The sequence below is a fragment of the Poecilia mexicana genome, unplaced genomic scaffold, assembly GCF_051168715.1.
Source record: "Poecilia mexicana isolate PSO_F unplaced genomic scaffold, ASM5116871v1 scaffold_19, whole genome shotgun sequence".
Taxonomy (NCBI): Eukaryota; Metazoa; Chordata; class Actinopteri; order Cyprinodontiformes; family Poeciliidae; genus Poecilia; species Poecilia mexicana.
The window spans coordinates 25,850,608-25,876,174 of NW_028263388.1; the positions used below are offsets into that span (position 1 = coordinate 25,850,608).

At 40.9% G+C, this 25,567-nt stretch overlaps 1 protein-coding gene and 1 long non-coding RNA gene across 2 annotated transcripts in view; one reads left to right on the plus strand and one right to left on the minus strand.

Moving 5' to 3' along the window:
* Positions 1-18,566, plus strand: part of LOC148153795 (uncharacterized) — a 186,741-nt gene extending 168,175 nt beyond the window's left edge. The window contains exon 3 of the long non-coding RNA XR_015766358.1: positions 18,446-18,566. This is a non-coding gene — a long non-coding RNA (uncharacterized LOC148153795). The remainder of the gene's footprint in view (positions 1-18,445) is intronic.
* lipf (lipase F, gastric type) overlaps positions 1-25,567 on the minus strand; it is a 38,900-nt gene that overhangs the window by 2,556 nt on the left and 10,777 nt on the right. The window contains exons 2-10 of the mRNA XM_088016464.1: positions 22,715-22,843; positions 5,078-5,189; positions 4,778-4,976; positions 3,898-4,007; positions 3,675-3,811; positions 3,181-3,327; positions 2,647-2,718; positions 2,387-2,455; positions 73-183 (exon numbers count right to left, since the gene is read on the minus strand). Coding sequence (XP_087872590.1) covers positions 73-183; positions 2,387-2,455; positions 2,647-2,718; positions 3,181-3,327; positions 3,675-3,811; positions 3,898-4,007; positions 4,778-4,976; positions 5,078-5,189; positions 22,715-22,840 — 1,083 coding nt within the window. The 5' untranslated portion in view covers positions 22,841-22,843. The remainder of the gene's footprint in view (positions 1-72; positions 184-2,386; positions 2,456-2,646; positions 2,719-3,180; positions 3,328-3,674; positions 3,812-3,897; positions 4,008-4,777; positions 4,977-5,077; positions 5,190-22,714; positions 22,844-25,567) is intronic.

The following is a 25,567-nucleotide window of genomic DNA, read 5'->3' on the forward strand; positions in this document are numbered from 1 at the left end:
TCACTTCGACTGAGCATACACTTCATGAAGGGTGTAAAGCGAGCATTGGAACCAGGCCTTGACATGACTGACCTGAGTAAGAAGAGCAGCCACATCTTTTGGGTCCGCCAAAGTATCATGTCCTCCAGAAAACAGGGCAGTGGGAACCTTCATATCCTGGACACGAAACTCAGGAGGAGTTGACTGCAGAGGGGGAATAGTGGAGGTTATGGGAAAGACAAATGTGACATTTATAGCATTAAGCACAACAACTTCTGTGATCATACTAAACATAGAAATGTGAGCAGACAATAGAATGAAGTGGGTGTAATTTCCATTTATTACCTTGGCCTTCCTGAGGCAGCGTGACTGAGCTGAATGGCATTATGCCCTTTTTCTGCTGGTTCTTTTAAGTATCTGCACGGGATGTTGAATGTGGAGAGGTTCCTTGACCTCACTGGTGGGCATTCTGCGGGAGTTTGTGTGGCCACCTGGCTGCAGGAGTCACCACTTTCAAGCTTGGCTTGCATTGGTGGACATGTTGGCAGAGATGGATTGGTGTCAGTGGGGTTTGGGATCCAGCATTTCTTCCTGTGCCATTCTGGCCTAGGACTGCTGCTCCTGTGGTTCAGGAGCAACACACTTAATCATGTTGTGTTGCTGATCTCTGCCTGCCTGAGGCTACTGTGACCTCTGGTAGATAAGGCTACATGCCTGTTACACTCAGTGTTGTAGAGTTGACCCCCTTTTCTCACCATTCTAACACTTGCACACTTCCAAGTGTCAAATTGGCACACACATCTATTCTACATTAAATCTTGCTCTTCATTAGCTCTACAAAAGGCATTATTGCACTGCAAGACCACAGAATCAGTGACGCAGCTGCCAAAGGTCCGGCCCTATTGTACTTCCTGTTTGAAGAGTTTCAGTCAGGTTTCAGTTCATCATAGCACTGAAACAGCACCTGTGAAAGTTACAAATTATATTCTCTTGGCTTCAGATAAGGACTGTATGAGAGTCAGTTGGTGGAAATGTGTAAATAATTTAATTACATTTAGGCACACACTGTTAAGGAAAACTGGCTAATACAACTTTTAAAACAATGTTTATAGGTTTTTTTTTTAGGTTGTTTTCCCCCTTCATGTCAGGAGGGGCAGCGCCCCTATGGATCAGCCACCACTGCCCACATCGTTTTCAGGACACCACTAGACAACCAGCGGTTGAATGACAACATGAGGCTAAACATGTAATCACTGGTCCAATCAGGTAGGAGACCAGAGAAAACTACTTAGTCCAACATTGTTTTGGCAAACTTACACACTGAAGCAACATTAACGTCAGTGACCTCCAATTGGCGTAACCAGGTGTCATTACCACCAGTGCCTAACCCTTAACCAGCAGTTTTAGGTAGGTAGGATACAAGGTTGCCCATTCTTGCCCCTGGCAAATATTTGACTAAGGTCACTGGTGTCTCTAATGCCACGTTTCTGACTATGGAGCTGTCCATTACCAGAGTTGGCTTCTCTGTGGGTGTGTTGCTGAGCGGGGAATATCTGTCAGAAACCTGGATGGGTTGGTGATTCCTATGTACCAACACCCAGGACAGTAAGTTTAAACTCTACAGGAATCCACCATGTAAATGATATTCACCCTATAGTTATAGGGTGAATATCATCCATGGCTGCTAATCAATGGGCTTGATTAGCAGCAAGCCCATTTAATGGTTCTGATCCTAAGAGCTCACTATTTTACACCTACCAGTTATTTTTACTAATTTCTTCCCCTGTTTATCTGAGAAAATGTCAAAATGTTCTATGAGTGGAAAACAACTCTTTTCATTTTTTTTCACCCAAATATTGTTCAGCTAGTCTCACTGCTTTACATGTATGGTTATGTTCTTGCCAGTGTTGTGTCTGACATGCTTTGGGACAATACATGGCAGCTGTTTTCAGGGAGGCAATAACATCTGCTTTCCCCGTGCAACCTCATTTCTCAGTTCGTTCACCACCGTTCTTGCCATCCTTGGTCTGGGATCAGCTTTATGGTTCATCTTCAGTTCATAGCTTGTTGATCTTTGTTGTTTTGGGGTTGTTTCTCTTTAGATTATTTAGCCACTGTGTCTTGATTTTTGAAGCTTCATTAAGTTTCTCAGTCAGCATTTCATCAGTCACATCCAGGTTGTCAAGTAGTGCCTTGATCTGAAGTTTGATATTATCATTTTGCAGTTTTGTACCCACCAATCTTAAAAACGTCCTGGACTTTGAACACCTGGATTCTCTGGGACTTTGGTAGAACCCTGGTGCTACCAGGACTGTGTTTGACCCTGTTTATACCAGGAGTCTGAAAGTCCTTATTTTGCTTGGACTCTGATGTTTCCTGATCTTTATGGTTCCAGTTTCAGACTCACCTGGTTGTAATGCCTCAGGTTTCCTTCTGGTCCAAAGTCAAATGCCATCAGCTTCCCTCCATGGACTGCCTGTAATCAGCGGAGAAACATTGTAAAAGAAGTTTTCAGAGAAGTTGATGTACAGTACATCATTGATGTACTGTAGTTCCGGTTCACACAATGGAGCAACCAAGTTCACTGTTGTTTTCATACTTTCAATGTCTGTGGATTTTAAAGGTGATTTATGGGGAAGGTTAAGTGTAGTCATATTGCTCAGGTACCTGCGCCCAGTGGATCATGTTCTGGACAGAGGTCCCAGCAGGACAGTGAGTTGTGTAGACTGGAGTCCGAGTCTGGAACACATTACAAAGTCTTCCTCAGTAAGACTTTCTGAAGTCACCGCTTTCAAGCTTGGCTTGCACTGGTGGACATGTTGGCAGGAAAGTCTTGCTGACGTCAGCAAGACTTTCTGATGTGTGGCTGACATCAGAAAGTCTTATAACTATGATTACCTATGATACTAGCTATGATTACATAGTTAGTTAGTTAGTTACCTAACTATGGTCAGCTAGATTACTACAAACTGGTAATCTTGCTGACCATACTGCTGATATCGCGTGAAATAAAACCAAATTCATTAAATAAAATGCATCTTCTGACAGATGAACATGTTTTCCACAGAAAAGGTTTCCTAATGTAAATCTGTCACTAACAGGAACATCTGTTCAAGAAGATATCATGAAGATTGAGCTTCAATCTTCATGTAGATAAAATACAACAAAGTTCTGTTATTCAGGCTATTCAGAGGTACAGACCATGTTTAGGTTTTTCTCGTCAAAACCGCAGAGGATGAAGAAGAGATTTCCACACAGCTCACTCAGCAATGTCTTTGCACAGACGTGTTCAGCCAACCATTTGATGTACTGGCTCTGTGGCAGGAAGTCCCGCCTCCCAAACAAGTCCTGCAGGGTGCATTAATGAGCATGTCATCAATAGGTCACAAGAAAATGCAGGTCTACTAATAATTCAAAGTGAATTAGAATTTTTGAATAGATAAATAATATAATGAATATTTTAATGTAAGAACAAACCCATCATGTTGTTGGTCCTTTCTAAAAAAGCTACAATTTGTGGAATATCTCTGAGAAATTCACTGCTCCTCCCATAATATTTTGCATGATCTATTCATTTGCACCGTTTAATCATCATTTTTATTTCCATCAACAACTGAACCAGCAAAACCTTGTCAGTTTTTGTCACCTGTCCTGTGCTTCCTAAACAGGTGCTATTACCAGGAACTAATTCTTACCCAGATCAGAAAATCTGGTAGGGCAGACAGTTTGGTCATGGGGCTGTCAGTAAATGCCACAGTCGCAACAGGAGCCAGTCCAAAGAACAGGCGAATCTTACTGGCAAGCTCTGGCAGAGTGGAGAACGCTATGAATGCTGTAAAATAAGACAGAAGTTAGCATGTACAGGAAGTTAGTGTTTTACAGCAGACGAGAAAAAAAGTGCAAGACTTGATTGGGTACCAATGGTCGTTCCCTGGGAGTGTCCAATGTAGAAGATCTGTTCCTGACCAGTAGCCTTCAGAATGTGGTTGATAACTGCTGGAAGATCTTTCAGAGCCATTTCGTCATAGCTGTTGACATACAGAATAGTGGAAGACATGTCTTAGAACTATCTGATTCACTTTATTTGAAAGATGGAGAGTCAGAACCAGATTAAAACATCATGACTCAGAAAACACTTAATTTAGAAAAAACAGTTCAAGTTAGTCACATTGGTCAGAATCAACCATTTCAGGCCAAAGTGATCCAAAAATAATTTTTCAGAAGCCTGTTTCCAGAGCGACTTCATCTAGAATAATCTGTTTGAGAACCATATTCCAGAACCATTTGTTGCAGACCGGTGTGATGCAGAGTCACCTGATGTAAAACCTGACTCTAATACTCTGCAGGTTTGATATTATAGGAGGATCTAGCTGTAAGAAATAATCTTAACTGATCCAGAGACGTCTGATCCAGAACCATCTGCAGTAGAAGTCTGGTAATGGTTTCTTCTAGAAGTTAATTCAGCATTTTTCTGCAGTGTAAATGACTAGATCAGTGTTTCTCCACCCTGGTCCTCACCTCCCCCCTGCTCTGCATGTTTTAGATGTGCCTCTATTCCAGAACAGCTGATTCAAATGATTGCATGACCATCAAGAACTGCAGAAGCCTGTTAATCACCCAGAGATACAATTCAGGTGTGTGGCTGAAGGGAAATACCTAAAACATGCAGGACAGGGGGGCGGTGAGGACCAGGGTGGAGAAACAGTGGACTAGATGTTTCTGGGACTGCTCAGATGTTTGAAATCTAAGTATATTCTGGAAACAGTTCTCTGGACATATATCAGCTTCAAGTTCACACCTGAACCTCCAGAAGTCCTCTAGATCTGGGCTCAGAGTTTGATGTTTCCTGGACCAGGTGTTCCCTCTGCTGTTCCCAATCCACACATCATAGCCGGCATCTGCCAGTACGTAACCCAGACTGGAGTTGGGAAGGTTGGTGATCCAATTACTGCCAGCAGCCAGAAGTCCATGCTGAAGGAAGACTGCTGACCTTGGACCTACAGTGTTGAAACCAGGACCAGTTGAAGCCAGGGAAGGAAGAACATCCTATGGCCTGTCAATGTGTAAAGAGATACTTTAAATAGAATTGGAACCTGACCTGCTGTATGTTTGAGTCCATGGGGGATCCTGTTGATAGTCAGAATGTAGCCGTCTTCTGTCAAAACCTCATGCTCCTCTGAAGGGTAACCCCACCTTTGAATGATCTCTGTCTGAGTGACAGAGGTACAGAAACTCAACAGCCAGCACAAAAATAACTTAAAACATTCAAATTAAAAGCAAAGGGACAATAACTAGCTGTGTTTAATTTCATTTTGTTTAATTTTAATTAAACAAAATGCTGCTTGTGATGGCCAAATCCATGGCCACACTCTGAAGGCAGAAGTCGGTAATTCTTATGCACAATTTAGTTTTCATAATTTATTTTTTTTCATTCAAATACAACACTTTAGTTTCAGTAAAACATTTATTAGTTGATTTGGATACATTTGTTCTTTATGTTAGCGCGCACATGTAGTTAACATATGTATTTATATCAACTTTAAAGTTTCATTTGTTTGCAACTAACTTTGTTTTTGCCGGTACTTACCTGCCTTGGAGTGGCCAGACAAAAGATGGATGCCAGGGCTCAGCAGGCTTAAATGCTGATTGGACTGCACCACTAGTTCCTGCTGGCAGGGGAAACTTGTAGTTTCTTTATTTAGATAAGTTTTGTATTTAAGTAAATAGTAGTATTTAAACTTTAATATTTTTGATTTTCATTTTTTGGGTTTTAGTTTAGCCAAACTTAGCTGTACTGTTAGTTGTTGTGTTATTTATAATTGTATTCTGTTTAGTTATCCCTATTGTGTCTTAATTGGTCTGATCAGCCAGTATACAAACCCCTGTGTGTCGTTTCTTTGTTAGGTCAGCTATGTTTGTTTGTGCAGCCAGTTTGTTTACATTTTTTTGCCTGAGTTTCTTTGACCTCTTTTATGAGCTCAGTTTATCTTTTGTCATTTATAATCTTTGGGTTAAAATAAAAAAACCCTATTTTTCTCATTAATATCCTGTGACTCCTTCTGTTTTTAACTCGGTCCATCACATGTGGTGTCAGAAGTGGGGTCTTGAGTTAAGGAGCCAGGAATTTTTTTTTTTTTCTCTGCTTTTTGTGAGCAATTTTTTTTTTTCTCCCCCTCCAACAAATTTTTTGAGCCATGCAGAATGGTGTGCGCCCAAGAAAAGGAAACAAGGTTGAGACCAAAGAGGCTTCACAGCAATCAGAGAGGGAGGAAATTGAAGGAGGAGCTTCAGCAGCAGCTGGAGGCACTGATGATGAGGAGACCAGAGAGCCAACTCTGCATGATATTGCTGGGATTCTTCAGGCGTTCATGGGACAACAGGAAGTTTGGGAGAAAAGGCAGAAAGAGGTTTCTGCACAACAAGAACAGCGCTTTAAGTGCTTGCAACACCAGTTTCGGCTTTTGCAGATGGAAATACATGCCAGGACAACCCCGCCCCCTGAGCCCACATCAACTGATCCACCACCTGCTGAAACTCAAATTGATCATCAGATTCAAGCAACATCTCAACCTGAGGATTCAGCTTTCAGCTCAACAGGTCAGTCTGTGCACAGTCATCATCCTAAATTGGAAAAATTAACTGCGGAAGATGATATTGAACACTTTCTGACCACTTTTGAGAGAATTGCAGCTGCTTATCGTTGGCCAAAGTCAGACTGGGTTTTCCATCTCATTCCCCTTCTGACTGGTAAGGCTCGCTGTGCCTATGTTAACATGGATGTTGATGATTCCCTGGAATATGGAAAGGTAAAAGTTGCCATTTTACAAAAATATGATATAAATCCAGAAACTTACCGACAAAGATTTCGCTGCCTTGATGTTCTTGATGAGAGTCCAAAGGAATTATATTCAAAGCTGAAAGAACTTTATGAGAAGTGGATTCAGCCTAAAGATAAAACTGTGAAACAAGTTGGTGAACTGATTATTCTGGAACAATTTTTGAGAATGTTGTGTCCCGAGCTTCAGGTCTGGATCAAGGAGCACAATCCGAAGTCTGCTGCAGAAGCTGCTGCTCTGGCTGACGTGTTTGTAGCTGCCAGAAGTAGGAGTCAGCCATGGAGCAACAGTGCATGGAGAGCTGCGAAAGATTCACGTCGGTTACAACCTTCCCAGCCTCATCACAAGTTGGCAACGGGTGTCGGTAAGCCTTTCTTAAGAGAGAACCAGCCCTCTAAGGCAGGAAAAAGGCCTCTGGTGTGTTACCTCTGTGGACAAGAAGGTCACACCAAACCCATGTGCCCCAAGAATCAAAGTAAGCTAACTCAAATGTGTTTTGTGCCTCATCAGAATGTGGATATTAAACCTGAAATAAAGCAGTCAAGTAAAATCATTGCAGTGAAGATTGCTGGACATGAAATGAATGCTTTAATAGATACTGGCAGCACACAGACTCTAGTGCACAAGAACCATGTACCAACTAATTGTATATGCCCTTCTGAAACAATATCAGTTTGCTGTGTACATGGTGATGAGAAATCATACCCCACTGCTGATATGTTTGTTGAGGTGCAGGGGGCTCCCTGTCTGTTGAAGGTTGGGGTAGCTGATAACCTACCCTATCCTGTAGTTTTGGGGGAGGATCTTCCTGTCATCTATGATTTGTTGAGGGATGTGCAGAGCTGTAATGTGGCTGTAACCAGGGCTCAAGCTAAAAATCAAGATGAGCATTTTGAAACACTTAGTGCTTTACCTTTTTTCGAGGCTGAGTTGCAGACAGAACCTGGAAAGCCTCGGAAGCCACGCAGTCAAAAAGGCGTGAGAAATTTCAACATGCCCTGGGTGAGACTTCAGTTGAAGTGGCTCCAGATATGCCACTGGGTTTTTCAGTACCCACAAACATCAGACAAATGCAGCAGAATGATCCAACTTTGTCTGCCCTGTTGCTGAAGGCTAGGAGGGAGGCCTCGGTAGGATCTGACACAAATAAAGAGCAGTATATACTGGAAGATGGCATTTTATATCATCAACATGGCCAGTTTAAGCAGTTAGTTGTTCCTAAGGAAGCTCGTGAGACAGTACTGACTTTGGGACACTCTATTCCCTGGGCTGGCCACCTTGGGAAGTATAAGACCACTGCTCGTATCAAGCGATATTTTTTCTGGCCTGGTTTAAGATCAGATGTTGCTTTATTTTGCAGAAGCTGCCCTGAGTGTCAGAAAACCTCAATTAGAGTTCCTACCAAAGCACCACTTCAACCCCTCCCCATTATTGGCACACCTTTTCTACGCCTTGGAATGGATGTGGTTGGCCCGGTGGAAAAAAGTAAATCTGGAAATCGCTTCATGCTAGTCATCACAGACTACAACCCCTGGCAAAAAGTATGGAATCACCAGTGTTGGATGAGCAGTCATTCAGACATTTCATGCTGTAAAACAAACTCGGATCAAAAACATGATACAATATTAAGGTCATTCCAAAGTGCAACTTGTTGGCTTTCAGGAACACTCAAAGAAATGAAGAGAAAACATTGTGGAAGTCAGTGAATGATACTTTTATTGACCAAACACAGGGAAATAAATATGGAATCACTCAATTCTGAGGAAAAAAGTATGGAATCATGAAAAACACATAAACAAAAGACCATTCAAAATACATCACTAGTATTTAGTTGCACCATCTTTGGCTTTTATAACAGCTTTTAGTCTCTGAGGCATGGACTTGATGAGGGACAAACAGTATTTGGTGCCTACTCTCTTTGATAGCAGTTGCCAGATCAGCTTTGCAGGTTGGAGCCTTCTTGTGGAACATTTTTTTCAATCTCCACCACAGGTTTTCTATTGGGTTGAGATCTGGACTATTTGCAGGCCATGACATCGACTGAATGTGTCTTTCTTCAAGGAATGCCTTCACTGTTTTTGCCCTATGGCACGATGCATTGTCATCTTGGAAAATTATTTCATCATCTCCAAACATCTGTTCAATTGAAGGGATGAGAAAACTGTCCAAAATGTCAATGTAAACTTGTGCATTGATAGAAGAATTAACCACAGTCATCTCCCCAGTGCCTTTGCCTGACATGCAGCCCCATATCATCAAGGACTGTGGAAATTTGGTTGTTTTCTTCAGGCAGGCCTCTTCATAAATCTCACTGGAACGGCACCAAACAAAAGTTCCAGCATCATCACCTTGTCCAATGCAGATTCTTGACTCATCACTGAAGACAACTTTCATCCAGTCATCCACAGTCCATGATTGCCTCTCCTTAGCCCATCGGAATCTTGTTCTTTTATGGTTAGGTGTCAATGCTGGTTTTCATTTAGCTTTCCTGTATTGAAATCCCATCTCCTTTAGGCGATTTCTTACGGTTCGGTCACATACATTGACTCCAGCTTCCTCCCATTTATGCTTCATCTGTTTAGTTGTACTTTTTTGGTTTTCAAGACAAATGACCTTTAGTTGTTTGTCTTGACGCTTTAATGTCTTTCTTGGTCTACCAGTACGCTTGGCTTTAACAACCATTCCATGCTGTTTGTGTTTGGACCATATCTTGGATACAGCTGACTGTGAACAGCCCACATCTTTAGCAACCATGCGTGAAGGGTTACCTTCTTCAAGAAGTTTCACAATCCTCTCTTTTGTTTCAAGGGACATTTCTCTTGTTGGAGTCATGGTTCTCGCCACTCCACTTCGTCCAGCAGCCCTCCAAGGTGTCATGACTGCAGGTGTTTTGAACTGCACACTAACGGGCACATCTAATCTGGGGCAGGTGTCCATTTAGGGAAAGGAAATAGACTGGGTGTGTCCTTTTTTCTACCTCCAATTTGAGTGATTCCATACTTTTTTCCTCAGAATTGAGTGATTCCATATTTATTTCCCTGTGTTTGGTCAATAAAAGTATCATTCACTGACTTCCACAATGTTTTCTCTTCATTTCTTTGAGTGTTCCTGAAAGCCAACAAGTTGCACTTTGGAACGACCTTAATATTGTATCATGTTTTTGATCCGAGTTTGTTTTACAGCATGAAATGTCTGAATGACTGCTCATCCAACACTGGTGATTCCATACTTTTTGCCAGGGGTTGTATGCGACAAGATATCCTGAAGTTTTTCCACTAAGGACTGTTAAAGCAAAACATGTGGCTTCCTCACTGATTCAACTTTTCTCAAGGGTTGGATTTCCACAGGAGATTTTAACCGATCAGGGCACTAACTTTATGTCCACACTGTTGAAACGGGTCTATAAGCTGTTGGGCATCAGGAGCATGAGAACGACACCATACCACCCACAGACGGATGGCCTGCGGAGCGTTTTAATCAAACCCTCAAACAAATGCTTCGTAAGTTTGTTAATGATACAGGCTCTGATTGGGACCAGTGGTTGCCATACCTCCTTTTTGCCTATAGAGAGGTTCCTCAGGCTTCCACTGGTTTCTCCCCATTTGAGCTCCTTTATGGCCATGATGTGAGGGGCCCTCTGACCCTGCTGAGAAATGCATGGGAGGGAGATCAAAGTAAAGAGGATCCTGTCAACATTATTTCATTCATTCTCCATATGAGGGATAAACTGCAGCAGATGAGTGAGTTGGCTCAGAGTCACATGGCAGCTGCTCAGAAACGCCAAAAGGTTTGGTTTGACAAAGCTCGCCACAGAAGTTTTGCTCCTGGTCAGAAGGTTTTGGTAATGTTGCCAACTTCTGACAGCAAGTTGCTTGCAAAGTGGCAGGGACCCTTTGAAGTACTGAGGAAAACTGGACCTACTACCTATCAAGTCTCTACACCAGGTCTCCAGTGAGGGAGTCGAGTGCTCCATGTTAACCTTCTCAAGGAGTGGGTTCCACGGAAGGAGAATGAAACTGAGGTGTTGCTTATTCACAGAGTGGAGGAGGAGGAAGAAGTTGATGACTATTTGCCTTCAGTAACATCCTCTGTGCTGGACCTAAGCCATCTCACCAGCAAGCAACAGTCTCAGGTAACGCCTCTTATTACTTCTGACATATTTCAAGAGTGCCCAGGTCGTACTGCTCTGGTGGAGCACAGCATTGTTCTAAAACCAGACGCTGTTATAAAGCGTATGAGTTACAGGATACCCGAACGCTTCCGGGTGGAGCTGAAGGAGGAGATGGACCTCATGCTGTCTCTAGGAATCATCCAAGCTTCAACAAGTGAGTGGTGCAACCCTGTTGTATTGGTTCCAAAAAAGGATGGTAAAATACGATTTTGCATCGACTTCAGATACCTCAACTCTATATCAAAATTTGACTCTTACCCAATGCCACGTATAGATGACCTCATTGAGCACCTGGGGGAAGCAAGATATTTAACAACTATTGATCTGTCTAAGGGCTACTGGCAGGTGCCTCTCACCAAACAGTCCCAGGAGTTGACAGCATTTCGCACCCCCTGGGGATTGTTTGAGTTCACAGTCCTGCCATTCGGTCTCCATGGGGCACCAGCAACATTTCAAAGACTAATGGATCAGGTACTCTGTGGGCTCTCAGCATTCACCTGTGCATACCTTGCTGATATTGTGATTTTCAGTGGAACTTGGGAAGAGCATGTTGTCCATCTAAAGGAGGTCCTGGATCGGCTGTGTTCAGCAGGCCTTACCATCAATCCAGCAAAGTGTGCTGTTGCTAGGACAGAAATACAGTACCTGGGGTACACCTTTGGAGGTGGTACATTGAAACCTCAAGTTGATAAAGTTAATGCGATAGCATCCTGTCCGCTCCCACAAACCAGGAAACAGCTGCGGTCTTTTCTTGGCATGGCGGCATTTTACCACAGATTCATTCCCAATTTCTCAGCTAGAGCAGCACCCCTAACAGACATGACAGGTTCCAGAAGTCCCACAAAAATTCAGTGGACAGCAGATGCCATTGCAGCTTTTAAAGACATTAGCCAGTCCCTGAGTAAGAATCCTGTTTTGCACTCACCAGATTTTGCAAAAGACTTTTTGTTGCAAACCGATGCTTCTGAAAGGGGCCTTGGGGCAGTGCTTCTGCAGGGACCACCAGAGGACCAACATCCAGTTGCTTACATCAGCTCCAAACTGCTGCCAAGAGAGAGGCGATATGCAACTGTGGAGAAGGAAGCCCTGGCTATTAAATGGGCCCTTGACTCATTTAAATATTTGCTAGGAAGAGAATTCACACTTCAGACTGATCACAGAGCCCTCCAGTAGCTAGAAAGAATGAAGGACACTAATGGAAGAATCACCAGATGGTATCTTGCAATGCAGCCATTTCGGTTTAAAGTTCATTACATCCCCGGCAAAGACAACACCACTGCTGATTACCTTTCTCGGTGCCAGAGTGAAGACCAGGAAGTGGGGGAGTGTGTGATGGCCAAATCCATGGCCACACTCTGAAGGCAGAAGTCGGTAATTCTTATGCACAATTTAGTTTTCATAATTTATTTTTTTTCATTCAAATACAACACTTTAGTTTCAGTAAAACATTTATTAGTTGATTTGGATACATTTGTTCTTTATGTTAGCGTGCACATGTAGTTAACATATGTATTTATATCAACTTTAAAGTTTCATTTGTTTGCAACTAACTTTGTTTGTTTTTGCCGGTACTTACCTGCCTTGGAGTGGCCAGACAAAAGATGGATGCCAGGGCTCAGCAGGCTTAAATGCTGATTGGACTGCACCACTAGTTCCTGCTGGCAGGGGAAACTTGTAGTTTCTTTATTTAGATAAGTTTTGTATTTAAGTAAATAGTAGTATTTAAACTTTAATATTTTTGATTTTCATTTTTTGGGTTTTAGTTTAGCCAAACTTAGCTGTACTGTTAGTTGTTGTGTTATTTATAATTGTATTCTGTTTAGTTATCCCTATTGTGTCTTAATTGGTCTGATCAGCCAGTATACAAACCCCTGTGTGTCGTTTCTTTGTTAGGTCAGCTATGTTTGTTTGTGCAGCCAGTTTGTTTACATTTTTTTGCCTGAGTTCAGTTTTGTTTCTTTGACCTCTTTTATGAGCTCAGTTTATCTTTTGTCATTTATAATCTTTGGGTTAAAATAAAAAACCCTATTTTTCTCATTAATATCCTGTGACTCCTTCTGTTTTTAACTCGGTCCATCACACTGCTCAAAAAAGAAAAAACTGCTCATGACCAGAGATTTCATTCATAAAAGAATGCATGTATGTCTACTTCCTAAACACTCTAGTTGTTAAGGAGGATTGGTGCATTGATTTAATTGGCTGGGGCATTTTACACAAGTCATGTGCAGAGATAAAAACATTGCTCACATTGAGATGGAATGAACAAGAAATCGCTTCCCTTCTATAGACTTAAATAAAAACTTGGAAAACACAATGGAACAATTTTTAATTTAAAGAAAACAAAAACTTGATAACAATGCAAAAAACATCGTTTAAAAGAAAAGACAGGATTACCAAAGATGAAATGTTATCCCAGAAAATTAGAAAATCAGTTGATCAAGATTTTGAGCAAGCTGTGGATTACGGAGAGGAGGTATCATGTCAGGAAAAAGAAGTAGAAACTATTTCTGCAAATATTCACTCATTTTGAATTTGATACCTGTAGCATATTAAAAACAGTTCGGACAGGGGCAACATAAGACTGGGAAAGTTGAGGAATGCTAAAAAAAAAAAAAAAGTTTCTACAATATTTGATAGGTGAACATTTTAACTGAAAACAGGTGTCATGATTCATGATTGAGTAGGAGGTGAATATCCCCAAAAGGCTCAATTATTCACAAGCAAGGATGTGGTGAGGTTCAGAACAGCATGAGCAAATAGTTCAACAGCAAAAGAACAATTTTTCTCAACGTACGATTGCAAGAAATTTAGGAATTTCATCATCTACAGGGCATAATATTGTGAAAAGATTCTGAGAGTACAGAGAAATCTGTGAAAATAAGCGACAAAGAAGAAAACCGACACTTAATGTCCCTTGACGTTCATTGCATTAAAAACCAACCATCATCCTGTAATGGATATTACCGCATTGGAACAAAGTTTGTCATTACATCTACAAGTGTGAGTTAAAACTGTACCTTATGAAGTGAAGGCTATATATTATCATATATATATATATATATATATATATATATATACACACACACACACACAGTTTCTCTGGATCCAAGCTCACCTGAGATGGAGTGATGCAAAGTGGAAAATGTCTTAGGTCTGACAAATCCATATTTCAAATTGCTTTTGGAAATCATGGACAACGATAAAGGAAAATGATTGACCGGATTGTTGACAGCGCGATGTTAAACAGCTAGCATCTGCGATAGTATGGGGTTGTATTAGTGCCCATGGCATGAGTAACTTGCACATCTGTGAAGGCACCATTAATCTTGAAAGGTTTTGGCCCACAGTCTTCCACTGAATATGTGTGGCACATTATAAAATGCAAAATATAACAATGGAGACTATAATAGACTGTTGAGCAACTGCAGGTATAACCAAGCAAAAACGGAAAAGAACATAAAACAATTAGTGTCCTCAGTTCCCAAAAGCTTGGTGAGTTGCTGAAAGGAAAGGTGATGTCATTTGTGGTTTTGTTGGTTCGGACTCAGAACAAACACACACACACACACACACACACACACACACACACACACATATATTAGAGGTGTGCCGATCGATACCTGTAGCATATTAAATCGGCCGATTTCCGTGAAAAAGTGATCGCCGATCACCGTCTCTTGTTGCCGATCACCTGCATCTCACTTCACAACCTGCGTGTGCAGCTCATCTCCTCTTTCCTCCACAATGCGCAAGCGAGCAGCAACAAATCCTAAGCGATGTCGTGAGAAATTATAACGCTCTGAGTGAATGGGGAAGTTTGCGTCTTCCGCCGAAGAAATACCTCGGGGGTGAAGCCCGTCAAAATGCATCAACACGATGAATCTAACATGACGTTTAAAAAACAAACACTTGACGGAGTTTGACTATATCGAGGCTCACTGCTGGCAAAAAAAAGCAGTGAGCCGGAGCAATCGGATAGGAGGTAAAGCAGCACAGCTACCAATAGTTACCCGGATTAGCATCACGGTCAGAAAGCTAAATAAATAACCCGAAAAATAATTTAAGTCAACGAGCTAGCGGTGTAAGACGCTGGTTCTGCTCCCGCTGTTGGACCGTCGCTACTCGCTACGGGTAGTAATATTTGACAGACGAAGCGCCATTTCTGCTCCAACCGCAGTGACACCGAACGTCTGCTTAAAGCTGCAGCAGGTAACTTAAACAAACAAAAAAAGATTTTAGGCATAAGACAGATAATCTCTGGGGGAAAAAATCGATCTCCTCTGCCTCCTTCCTGTGTTCTGCATAATTACCCAGATAGCACATGATGTTAAATCAACGTTGAAAAATAGTTAGAATCGTTGATTTTTGGTTGAAGTCGACAAATGACGGTGGATCAACCATCAAACAACCATTCAATCAAACTGTTGAAACTGTGACATTGAATCAACGTTGTTTTGTGGTTGAAATCTGATGTCTGAAATGCCGAAGTCTGATTAATGGTTGATTTTTGGTTGAAGACGACAAATGATGGTGGATCAACCATCAAACAACCATCCACCTCTAGCCAAGTAACCAATGTTGAAACTGTGTCATTGAATCAATGTTGTTTTGTCGTTGAAATCTAATGACTGAAATGCTGATGTCTGATCAATATTGAATCAATGTCAGCTGTATTCCCTCACCCCTTCCCCTCCTCTCCTCCTCATCAGCGCTCTGGGTCAGAGTATTTTATTACTGAGCGGGGGTTATCACATTTAAATTAACCACTGCAGAGGATAGTGAGGGCTGATTCCTTTCTGTACATTTTCTTACTTGTTCATAACAATTCTCACTGACTGTGTGTGTGTGATATATTGACACAAAAACATCTACAACTTACTAAAATGAGCGGAGCGCTCCACCCCCACCATTTACATGAGTGGGATGTCCCAAACACACAGCCACTTCGCTGTTGGCTTGTTGGAAAATATGTTAATTCAATGTTGAATTATCATCACAAAGGTTGCATGTTTGGTTGAGGTCGACAACTGATGGTGGATCAACTATAAAACAACCATTCAATTCTAGCCAATTAACTAATGTTGAAACTGTGTCATTGAATCAATGTTGTTTTGTGGTTGACATCAAATAAATGAAATGCCAACGTCGAATCCAGTGTGTTTCAGCACTGGTCCTCCAGGCCCTACAAGTTTTAGGCATTTCCCTAATTCAACACACATGATATTAATTGACGTCTGATTAACGGGGTTTTGCTGAACTGAAAAAACACAGGTCAGTTTGATTGATGTCAAAGTTTGGGGAAGAACTACCCAGATAGCACACAATGTTAATTCAATGTTGAATTATGATCACAAAGGCTGTATGTATGGTTCAGGTCAACGACAGAAGCTGGATCAACCATCAAACAACCATTCAATTCTAGCCAATTAACATTCATTGATTGAAATGCCAACATCGAATCCAGTGTTTTTCAGCACCGGCACCAGGCACACTGCCCTACAAGTTTTAGCCATTTCCCTAATTCAGCACACATGATTTTAATTAACATTTGATTAACAAGGTTTTGCTGAACTGAAAACATGCAGGTCAGTTTGCCTTGAAGATAAGGTTTGGGAAAAACTAGTAATCAAAGTGTTCAATCAATGTAAGGTGTTTTTTGCACCCCTCACCACCGCCTGCCATTCAAACGCCCAACCCCCTTCCCTCCACCCGCCAAAAACACACACACACACACACACACACACACACACACACACACACACACCTCTTTCCCCCCATTAGCATTTCATTCATTAGATTTCAACCACAAAACAACATTGATTCAATGACACAGTTTCAGCATCGGTTACTTGGCTGGAGGTGGATGGTTGTTTGATGGTTGATCAACTGTCAGTTGTTGACCTCAACCAAAAATCAACCTTTCTGACTATAATTCAACGTTTATTTACCATCATGTGCAATCTGGGCAGTTTGTTGCAGCCCTCATCACCTCCTCATCTCCCCCTACTCCCTCCCAAACCTCCCCCACCCAGTCGCTCCTCCCAACCTTCTCCTCTTTACCCCCTCTCATCCCTTCTTCCCTCCCCCTCCTTGAGCTCTGGGTCAGAACATTTTATTACTAGGTGGGGGTTAATCATGTTTCAAATTAAGCACTACATGTTGAGAACAGTGGGTTGTGATTCCTTTCTGTACATTTTCTTACTTGTCTGTAAATATTATTACATAATGTGTTGACACAAAAACATCTACAAGTCTGTACTAGGAGTTGTACAGTCCACCTCCCCAATTTTACACTTGTGGTTTGTCCCAACCAAACAGCCACTTTGCTGCTGGCTTGTTTGCTACCGGCTTCTGAATTGAATTCTCCGCTGAGCACTTTTATGGTAAGTTTTTCAATATTACTTTGATCTTAAATGTGTTTATTGAAAAATAAGGACATTGTTTTGTGCCCATAGTAATCCTGGTTATTTTGGGGCAAAACGGATATTTTTAATAATTGAGGTCATGTCTCCTTTTGTATTATTTTCATCCTACCCACCACTCTAGGCCTAAGTATGAAATCCTGCGAGATTTTGTGGGATTTGAGTTTAAAAAAAAAAAATAGGCCGAGGCCTATTGTTTGGTCTGGGAGAGCATGTGGTGGACAAGAAAGTGTAAGGCTCGCTGCTCCAGGTGGGCTTTAAATTGTTGTGATAGTAATCACTTGTTTTTAACTTTTTATTATGATGTTCTTAGGGTCGTGCTTAAATGAGCCTCTGTACCAGAACAGCTGAGTTGGATGATTACATGACCGTCTGCAGCCATCAAGAAGTGCAGAAGGTTGTTAATCATCCATAGATTCAATCCAGGTGAGGCAGAAGGGAAACACTGAACTAAACCTGCTAATGACTGATTCAGTCTGTTGATCCTTGGATTGGTAACTGGTTAAACTGAACTGGATTATTGTTACTTGTGTGGGATCTTTATTAGCATATAGACACTTTTTAAGGAATTTAATCAACTTATTTGGAAATATTTGTAGTTGATGGAAAATTGAACCAGCTATTTGATGGAAGTTTATTCTGTATAAATTATAATTTTTCCAACTACACTATAAATCACCTTTTGTTCGATTTATTTGTCTCTGGTGTGTTAAATCAACCTGATCCTCCCTGAGTTTTATTGTTAGGTTTTCTGATAAACAGCCCTTTATTTTAAATATTGATTTAATATCAATATCATAAATCCTACACTATACTGCAGCTTAATGGGTAAATGTAGTTGTATATGTAAACATTAAGATAAATATTAATGAAAGATTAAGATATTAATTTAACAGTGAGTGTACATGGGGAACTATATGGTTTGTATTTGTTCTCAGACCTGTAACCAGTACACTGTTTAATCTTTCATTGTGTTTCAGAACATTTCAAATGTTTATCATATTTCTAACTGGCACCTTCCTCACTTTATTTTTCAGCTGTTGCTCTGCAGTTTGACCGAAAGCTGACTCTTGAGGACTGCAGCGAAACTGTCAAGAAGTGGCTTCATTACGTGCCAGAAAGAGAGGAAGACATCACAAGCAATCAAAGTGACGCCAACCAGAGTCAAACTGGGGTTACCACAACTTGTACTGTTTCCCTATTTCATACAGTACAAAGCTTAACTTCATGGACTCTGTTCTTCTGTGGACAACAGACTGTTGTTTTGACAGTCAAAAAGGAATCAAATATGTTTAAAGATCTGTCCCTCTTTTCTTAAATAAAATGTTAAATCAAACCCATATTGTCATTTTTAAACTTTTGTACAGTTTACCCATCATCTGCCAATAATATAGTGTTTAACACCAGTGAAGAAACTTTTAGTGGCATGTTATGATGTAGACCTATCAGACCTAAAATGTACATAAATCCTTAGCTTTCATTCAATATAAAAACAACACAAATCTGCATGCAGATCCACGTTCAGATAATGGTTGAATCAACTTGGATTCCTAACTGATTCAATGTAATATCAACACAAATATGCATGTAAGTTGACATACAGATGATGGTTGAATCAACATTGATATGTCAGTAATGGTTGAAACCCTAACGTTGATTCAACATACAAGTCACCGACCACTTTCGATGTTGTTTCAATGTCAGCGTTCAACGTTGATTCAATGTTTCTGGCTGACATTGATTCAATGTTGTTTCAATCATTCTGTGCTATCTGGGTACTCAGCTCAGTCAGAAACAACCAATCAGAATCAGCATTACTCTGCTAGCCATGCTATCAGGAAGTTTTGATTCAGTAACTCGGGAACCTGCGTTTGACTCTGAATGACGTTATTTGATGATGTGACTTATGCATAATTTATGGTACTGAGAGCCTGACTGTTAAATATTCATCCATCCATTTTCTTCACACCCTTGTCCCTTAGTGGGGTCGGGAGGGTTGCTGGTGCCTATGTCCAGCTAACATTCCAGACGAGAGGCGGAGTCACCCTGGACAGGTCGCCAGTCTGTCGCAGGGCAACACAGACCCACAACCATGCACACTCACACCTAGGGGCAATTTGGAGAGTCATGTTTTTGGACTGTGGGAGGAAGCCGGAGTACCTGGAGAGAACCCACACATGCACAGGGAGAACATGCAAACTCCATGCAGAAAGACCCGGGCCAGGAATCGAACCCAGAACTTTCTTGCTGCGAGGCAAAAGCTCTACCAACTGCACCACTGTGCAGCCCACTGTTAAATATTATTTTACTGATTGCAGGTTTTTCAGTTGTCCTTTAGACTGAATAGCTGCTGTATTGTCCCTGCAAATATTTTGTAATTTATGTCTAAATTAGGTAATTTTTTTTCCATTTCAGATCACATAGCAACATTTATACCTAAAGCGAAAAATTAACAGTCAATCCAGGTGATCGGCAAAGATCATCCTCATGGTTGATTGGTATCAGAATTGTTAGTCCATTCCATGGCCTTGATATGCTTCTTATGGAGCCACTCCTTTGTTTTCTTGGCTATATGTTTTGGGTCATTGTGCTGGAAGACCCATCCACGACCCATTTTCAGTGCCCTGGGGGAGGCAACAAGGTTGTCACCCAGGATTTTGCAAAACTTGGCCACGTTCATCTTCCTGTCGATGCAGGGAAGTTGCCCTGTGCCCTCAGAAGAAAAACACCCCAAAAACATAATACTTCCACCACCATGCTTGTTGGTGGGGATGGTGGTCATATTCTGTATTTTTCTTCCTCTAAACATGTCAAGTTGAGTTGTGGTCAAAGAGCTCAATCTTGGTCTCATCTGACCAGAGCACCTTCTCCCAGTCTCTCTCAGAGTCACTAATATGTTCACTAGCAAACTTGAGGCGGCCCTGGATGTGAGCTTTCTTGAGCAGAGGAACCTTGCATGCACTCCAGGATTCTAAACTGTTACATCTCAGTGTATTGCCAGCTCCTCCCATGTAGTTCTTGGCTGATTTTTTAACCTTTCTCATGATCAATGAGACTCCACGAGGTGATATCTTGCATGGAGCACCAGGCTTAGGTCGACTGACAGTAATGCAGTTATGGTGTACTTCTTCGAATAATTGCACCATCAGTTGTAACCTTCTGATCCAGCTTCTTGCTTATGGCTTTGTAACCCATTCCAGCCTTTTGTACAACCCCTGGCAAAAAGTATGGAATCACCAGTGTTGGATGAGCAGTCATTCAGACATTTCATGCTGTAAAACAAACTCGGATCAAAAACATGATACAATATTAAGGTCGTTCCAAAGTGCAACTTGTTGGCTTTCAGGAACACTCAAAGAAATGAAGAGAAAACATTGTGGAAGTCAGTGAATGATACTTTTATTGACCAAACACAGGGAAATAAATATGGAATCACTCAATTCTGAGGAAAAAAGTATGGAATCACTCAAATTGGAGGTAGAAAAAAGGACACACCCAGTCTATTTCCTTTCCCTAAATGGACACCTGCCCCAGATTAGATGTGCCCGTTAGTGTGCAGTTCAAAACACCTGCAGTCATGACACCTTGGAGGGCTGCTGGACGAAGTGGAGTGGCGAGAACCATGACTCCAACAAGAGAAATGTCCCTTGAAACAAAAGAGAGGATTGTGAAACTTCTTGAAGAAGGTAACCCTTCACGCATGGTTGCTAAAGATGTGGGCTGTTCACAGTCAGCTGTATCCAAGATATGGTCCAAACACAAACAGCATGGAATGGTTGTTAAAGCCAAGCGTACTGGTAGACCAAGAAAGACATTAAAGCGTCAAGACAAACAACTAAAGGTCATTTGTCTTGAAAACCAAAAAAGTACAACTAAACAGATGAAGCATAAATGGGAGGAAGTTGGAGTCAATGTATGTGACCGAACCGTAAGAAATCGCCTAAAGGAGATGGGATTTCAATACAGGAAAGCTAAATGAAAACCAGCATTGACACCTAACCATAAAAGAACAAGATTCCGATGGGCTAAGGAGAGGCAATCATGGACTGTGGATGACTGGATGAAAGTTGTCTTCAGTGATGAGTCAAGAATCTGCATTGGACAAGGTGATGATGCTGGAACTTTTGTTTGGTGCCGTTCCAGTGAGATTTATGAAGAGGCCTGCCTGAAGAAAACAACCAAATTTCCACAGTCCTTGATGATATGGGGCTGCATGTCAGGCAAAGGCACTGGGGAGATGACTGTGGTTAATTCTTCTATCAATGCACAAGTTTACATTGACATTTTGGACAGTTTTCTCATCCCTTCAATTGAACAGATGTTTGGAGATGATGAAATAATTTTCCAAGATGACAATGCATCGTGCCATAGGGCAAAAACAGTGAAGGCATTCCTTGAAGAAAGACACATTCAGTCGATGTCATGGCCTGCAAATAGTCCAGATCTCAACCCAATAGAAAACCTGTGGTGGAGATTGAAAAAAATGTTCCACAAGAAGGCTCCAACCTGCAAAGCTGATCTGGCAACTGCTATCAAAGAGAGTAGGCACCAAATACTGTTTGTCCCTCATCAAGTCCATGCCTCAGAGACTAAAAGCTGTTATAAAAGCCAAAGATGGTGCAACTAAATACTAGTGATGTATTTTGAATGGTCTTTTGTTTATGTGTTTTTCATGATTCCATACTTTTTTCCTCAGAATTGAGTGATTCCATATTTATTTCCCTGTGTTTGGTCAATAAAAGTATCATTCACTGACTTCCACAATGTTTTCTCTTCATTTCTTTGAGTGTTCCTGAAAGCCAACAAGTTGCACTTTGGAATGACCTTAATATTGTATCATGTTTTTGATCCGAGTTTGTTTTACAGCATGAAATGTCTGAATGACTGCTCATCCAACACTGGTGATTCCATACTTTTTGCCAGGGGTTGTAGGTCAACAGTTTTGTCCCTGATATCTTTGGACAGCTCTTTAGTCTTAGAACTGTCCAAAGTCTTGCCCATGGTGAATGTTGGAAATCAATTCTTACCAAATAAACAGACTGAGCACATTAAAAAAATCCTGTTACCAGGTTGAAGTTAAATTTTTTATAGAAAAAACTCATACTTCAGAGCAGCTATTATGTAAGTTATTGTGAAAAAACTCCATCAGGTCATGTATATGAAGTTATTAAATCCAGTTGCTCCAAGCTTCCTGTTTTCATGAGAAGAGTCTGTAGAGGGAAACTCAAGATGCACTTCCTGCTCCCTTGCAGTAAAAAGGAAGCACAGTACCACCTGAGGCTAAGAAATATGTAAGGTACACTCACAATGTTCATATCCACTTCAGGGTCCAGCCGCCAGCGGGATTCATCTGAGTGACATTTGCCACCAATGGTGCAGCTTCGGTGAATGAGAGTGGAGAGATACAACATGCACACCCAAATGCACAGCATGATCTGAAAAAGAGAGTTAAAAGTGCTGCATTCAGGGACCAAGACAAAAATCTGTTAAACCTGCCACCTGTTTTATGTCCTATCTATACTGCTATCTTTCCTAAGACACGACTCAGACACGACTGAAGCAATTGTTGCTACGTGCTCGTGAAAGTTGGGGTGAATGGTGAAAGTCATTGACTTGATGCAATCTGCTGGATCTATTTAGACAGAAACTTTTTAAACTACTTTAAATGAGCATACTGCAGGGTTTCCCCCAGCTTATTATAGGCCTGGCAGGTTGCCATGCTTTACGTGTCCCCCCGCCAGGCTAAGCATTGTGTGCTTTTGTTTTTATTAAAAAGAAAAAAAAATAATTTTTTGATAATAATAAAGATGGGTTCATAGTTTTTATAGTTTTTAACAGTTGATGCATTGAACAGACCGCGGCCGCTTCGCGCGCGTTTGATCTCTGAAGTTCACCTCGGCCTGGATCACTCATATTGGCTCACCTATAAGGATATTTATATCAACCTCCTCTGAGGATGAGGGTGTCTTTGTAGAATTCATCAAGGTAAGAATCAAGTTTAAATCCACTGCATTTGCTCTGCTCGGTCGACCGCTTCAGTGCCCCACCACCGGGCTTAACAAGTTTTCTTGGGGAAACCCTGTACTGCAGTGGTCCCCAACCCCCGGTCCGTGGACCGGTACCGGTCCGTGGACCAATTGGTACCGGTCCGTGGACCAATTGGTACCGGGCCACGCAAGAAATAATTAAATATTTCCGTTTTATGTATTATTTGAGTCTGGAGGATCATTTATTTTGAAAATCCTTTAACCGGATTCTCTCAGTTACTTGCGCGCCAACACTGAGCCCACAAGCAGCAAAATGAGTAAGAAACAGATCAGATGTCTTTGGAAAGTTTCTTTGCAAAGGGGAAAAGGCCCAGAGAAGAGACAGGAGGATGGATTTATCCCGGACCGGTAGGTGAGTCCCACATTACAAGCCGCTCTGTGTAACATGCGGCGACCGGCTGCTAATGAGGCAATGAAGCTTCAAACTGCTTCGCCACATAGAGACCAAGCAGGCTGTGGATATAAGCAACATTTCGGGTGTTATTGTCTCTCATCATTCCCAGGTGGGACCGTCTCGTTTCAGAGAAACAAGCTCAGGGCTCCCATTAGTCATTATCGTGAGTTAAAATTTTCACGAAAGTAAAATGTTCGTTTTTGTGGCGCATCTGTATCTTATCTTGAAGGGATATATAAACGTTACCATAGCGACCAGAGTCAGAGAGCGGTTGGGCACCGCAGTGAAGTTAGTTTCAAGTTGGATATTCGATATTCGAGCTCCGCGGAGTAAGCGGCGTTTAGCTCAAGGTTGATCCGATTTATGAACGCTACTGTCGGCCAGCGGTTCTCCACCGCTCCCGGCCGCAGCGCCCGAAGGTTCACTTAGGGACTATCAACAAATTACCGAACCAAACATTCCTGTCAAAGAAACGTTAATAAATGCCTTGAATTGAAACCAACTAACTAATTGTCAGTGCTAATTCATGCTTTTACATGAGCCAAAATAGCATCTATAAAATTTTAAAGTCATATACAATATTTTCAATAATTTTAGTATTAAATAATATAATGTTTTCTTCAATAGCTTCCAGGTCATTTGACCTAATGACTCAAAATCACTTTGAAATGATTATACTAGTCTCTTTAGATGAGGCACAGACATTTGATTTCCATTTTTAGCCATTTTCCATTTTTTATTGATTTTTTTTCATCAAAATTAAGTGTTTTTCTTCAATAGCTTCCAGGTCATGTGACCTATTGATTCAAAATCTCTTTGAAATAATTCTACTAGTCTCTTTAGATGAGGCACAGTCATTTGTTTTCCATTTTAAATAATTTTAAATTTTTTATTAATTTTCTTCATCAAAATTGAGTGTTTTTCTTCAATAGCTTCCAGGTCATGTGACCTATTGATTCAAAATCACTTTGAAATTGTTCTACTAGTCTGTATAGATGAGGCACAGACATTTGTTTTCCATTTTAAATAATGTTCAATTTTTTATTAATTTTTTTCATCAAAATTGAGGGTAATTATTCAATAGCTGCCAGGTCATGTGACCTAACGACTCAAAATCACTTTGAAATAATTCTAATAGTCCTTATAGATGAGGCACAGACATTTGATTTCCATTTTTAGCCATTTTCCATTTTTTATTGATTTTATTTCATCAAATTTAAGTGTTTTTCTTCAATAGCTTCCAGGTCATGTGACCTAACGACTCAAAATCACTTTGAAATAATTCTAATAGTCCTTATAGATGAGGCACAGTGATTTGTTTTCCATTTTAAATAATTTTCAATTTTTAAAGAATTTTTTTCATCAAAATTGAGTGTTTTTCTTCAATAGCTTCCAGGTCATGTGACCTATTGACTCAAAATCACTTTGAAATAATTATAATAGTCCCTATAGATGAGGCACAGACATTTGTTTTCCATTTTGAGCCATTTTCCATTTTTTTGTAATTTATTTCATCAAAATTGAGGGTTTTTCCTCAATAGCTTCCAGGTCATGTGACCTAATGACACAAAATCACTTTGAAATAATTATAATAGTCCTTATAGATGAGGCACAGACATTTATTTTCCATTTTGAGCCATTTTCCATTTCTTAGGAATTTTTTTCATCAAAATTGAGTGTTTTTCTTCAATAGCTTCTAGGTCATGTGACCTAATGAC